Below are 2,157 nucleotides of genomic sequence, written 5' to 3' on the forward strand. Positions count from 1 at the left end.
TTAATGGGTCTCCTGGCAATCTCCCTTCTCGCAAATAAGATATGATTTCTTCGATCCAGCGCGTGGAGTTTCGATCGTATTCATTTCTCCATTATTCGAGGTCGCCGGGTGCTTCTTGATCATTATTGTTATCCCTCTATCTCTTATCCCTGATAGAAGGGCTCCAAACTTTGCTAGGGAATCTGCCCTCTCGTTTTCGTCTCTCGAGATCTGCTGAAGTGAACATTTATCAAAACGTTGCATGAGTAGTTCCGCTCTCTCCTTGTAAGCTATCATTGATTTCTCTTTAGCTTCATACATCCCTTCGATTTGCATTGCGACTAGCTGTGAGTCAGTGTATGCCTCAAGGTTGCGAGCCCCAGCTTCATATGCCAATTCTAAGCCTAAAATCAGTGCTTCATATTCGGCTTCGTTGTTTGTAACTGTAAATGATAAGCGAACGACGATCTCCATCTCGATCCCACCGGGCCCTTCTATCAATATCCATGCGCCTCCATTATTCGCATTAGCCGACCCATCTACATGTAGCATCCAGATGCCCGATTCTTGGGGTGGCTCGCTTGATGTTTCATTCATAAAGTCTGCAAGTACTTGTGCGTTCTCTGCTGTCCGACTCTGGTAACTAATGTCGAACTCCCCCAGTTCGACTGCCCATTTGATCAATCTACCATACGCTTCTGGTCATGAAATGATGTTTCGCAACGGCTGGTTTGTCCTCACGACTATCTTGTGCTACTGGAAGTATGATCGTAGCTTCCGTGCTGTTACTACTAAGGCTAATGCCAACTTTTCCACTTGTGTGTACCTTTTCTCGGCGCCTTGTAGCATTCGACTAATATAATAGACCGAATTCTGAACCTCATCGCTTTCCCTTATCAAAACTGAGCTTATAGCATTATCCAAAACTGCTTGATAGATATATAGTGTATCCCCTTCTCTAGGATTTACTAGCAGTGGTGGGGATCTCAAGTACTCTTTCAAATTTTGAAACGCTTGTTCACAATCGTTAGTCTACTCAAACCCCTTTGGCCTTTCTCAAAATTTTAAAGAAATGTAAATTGCGATATGCTGATTTAGATATAAAGCGATTGAGTGAAGCAATTCTACCTGTTAATTTCTGCACTTCTTTCACAGATGTGGGGGATTTTAGATTCAGGATCGCATCAATTTTTTCTGGGTTCGCTTCAATTCCCCGTTCGCTAATCATGAAACCCAAGAATTTGCCTCCTCCAACCCCGAATGTGCATTTGTTTGGATTCAGCTTCATCCCATACCTTCTCATAATCGCGAAGGCCGTCTCCAAATGTGTTAGATGGTCTTCTGCTTTTTGACTCTTAACGAGCATGTCGTCCACATAGACCTCCATCAATTTTCCGATCTGACTTGCGAACATCTTGTTCACCAGCCTTTGATATGTTGCCCCTGCATTTTTCAATTCAAATGGCATTACATTGTAGCAAAATATACCTTTATCTGTAACGAAAGATGTCTTCTTGCGATCTTCAGTCGCCATGAGGATCTGGTGGTATCCTTGATATGTGTCCATCATGGAGAATATCTCCTATCCTGCCGTAGAGTCCACCAACAAATTGATCCGAGACAGAGGATAAGGGTTTTTGGGGCAAGCCTTGTTTAGGTCCGTGAAATCTGTGCACATTCTCCATTTGCCAGCTGTCTTTGGTACCATCACCATGTTAGCTAACCAATCGGTGTACTGAACTTCTGATACGTACCCAGCCTTTAGTAGCTTGTTAACCTCCTCCTCAATAATGCGATTCTTATCTATTCCAAAGGTTCTCTTTTTCTGTTGTACTGGTCGAGCAGCGGGGTCGACGTTCAGTCGATGCACTATCACTCCCGGGTCTATCCCTTTGAGATTAGTGGGATCCCACGCAAACATATCCACTTTTTTTCTGAGGAAAGTGACCATGACATTTTCGAATTCACCTAGTTTCGATCCTATCGTCGTTCTCTTACTAGGATCTCTTTGCACAAGTTCAATTTCTTTGTGATCGACTGGTTCTATCCGTTCCATCTGCTTTGGCCACTCCGTCTTGCTAGAATCCTCGCGCCTTCTTTTTTCGGTAATTTCGCCCTTTTTAGGGACAAATTATAACACCTCTTTGCCTCTATCTGGTCACATATTACCTCTCCTAC

The 2,157-nt window shown here is 43.5% G+C and overlaps 2 protein-coding genes across 2 annotated transcripts in view; both read right to left on the reverse strand.

The window, feature by feature from the left end:
• On the reverse strand, positions 1–1,546 carry LOC110012697. The gene is made up of 3 exons (XM_020697247.1): positions 1,468–1,546; positions 1,108–1,422; positions 1–647 (listed from the first exon to the last, which is right to left on the reverse strand). The coding sequence occupies exons 1-3, from the start codon at positions 1,544–1,546 to the stop codon at positions 1–3; spliced, it is 1,041 nt and encodes a 346-aa protein (XP_020552906.1).
• LOC105172079 overlaps positions 1,562–2,157 on the reverse strand; it is a 1,157-nt gene continuing 561 nt past the window's right edge. The window contains exon 3 of the mRNA XM_011093416.1: positions 1,562–2,095. Within this exon, the coding sequence (XP_011091718.1) occupies positions 1,562–2,095 (534 nt within the window). The remainder of the gene's footprint in view (positions 2,096–2,157) is intronic.

Source organism: Sesamum indicum, linkage group LG10, assembly GCF_000512975.1.
Source record: "Sesamum indicum cultivar Zhongzhi No. 13 linkage group LG10, S_indicum_v1.0, whole genome shotgun sequence".
Taxonomy (NCBI): Eukaryota; Viridiplantae; Streptophyta; class Magnoliopsida; order Lamiales; family Pedaliaceae; genus Sesamum; species Sesamum indicum.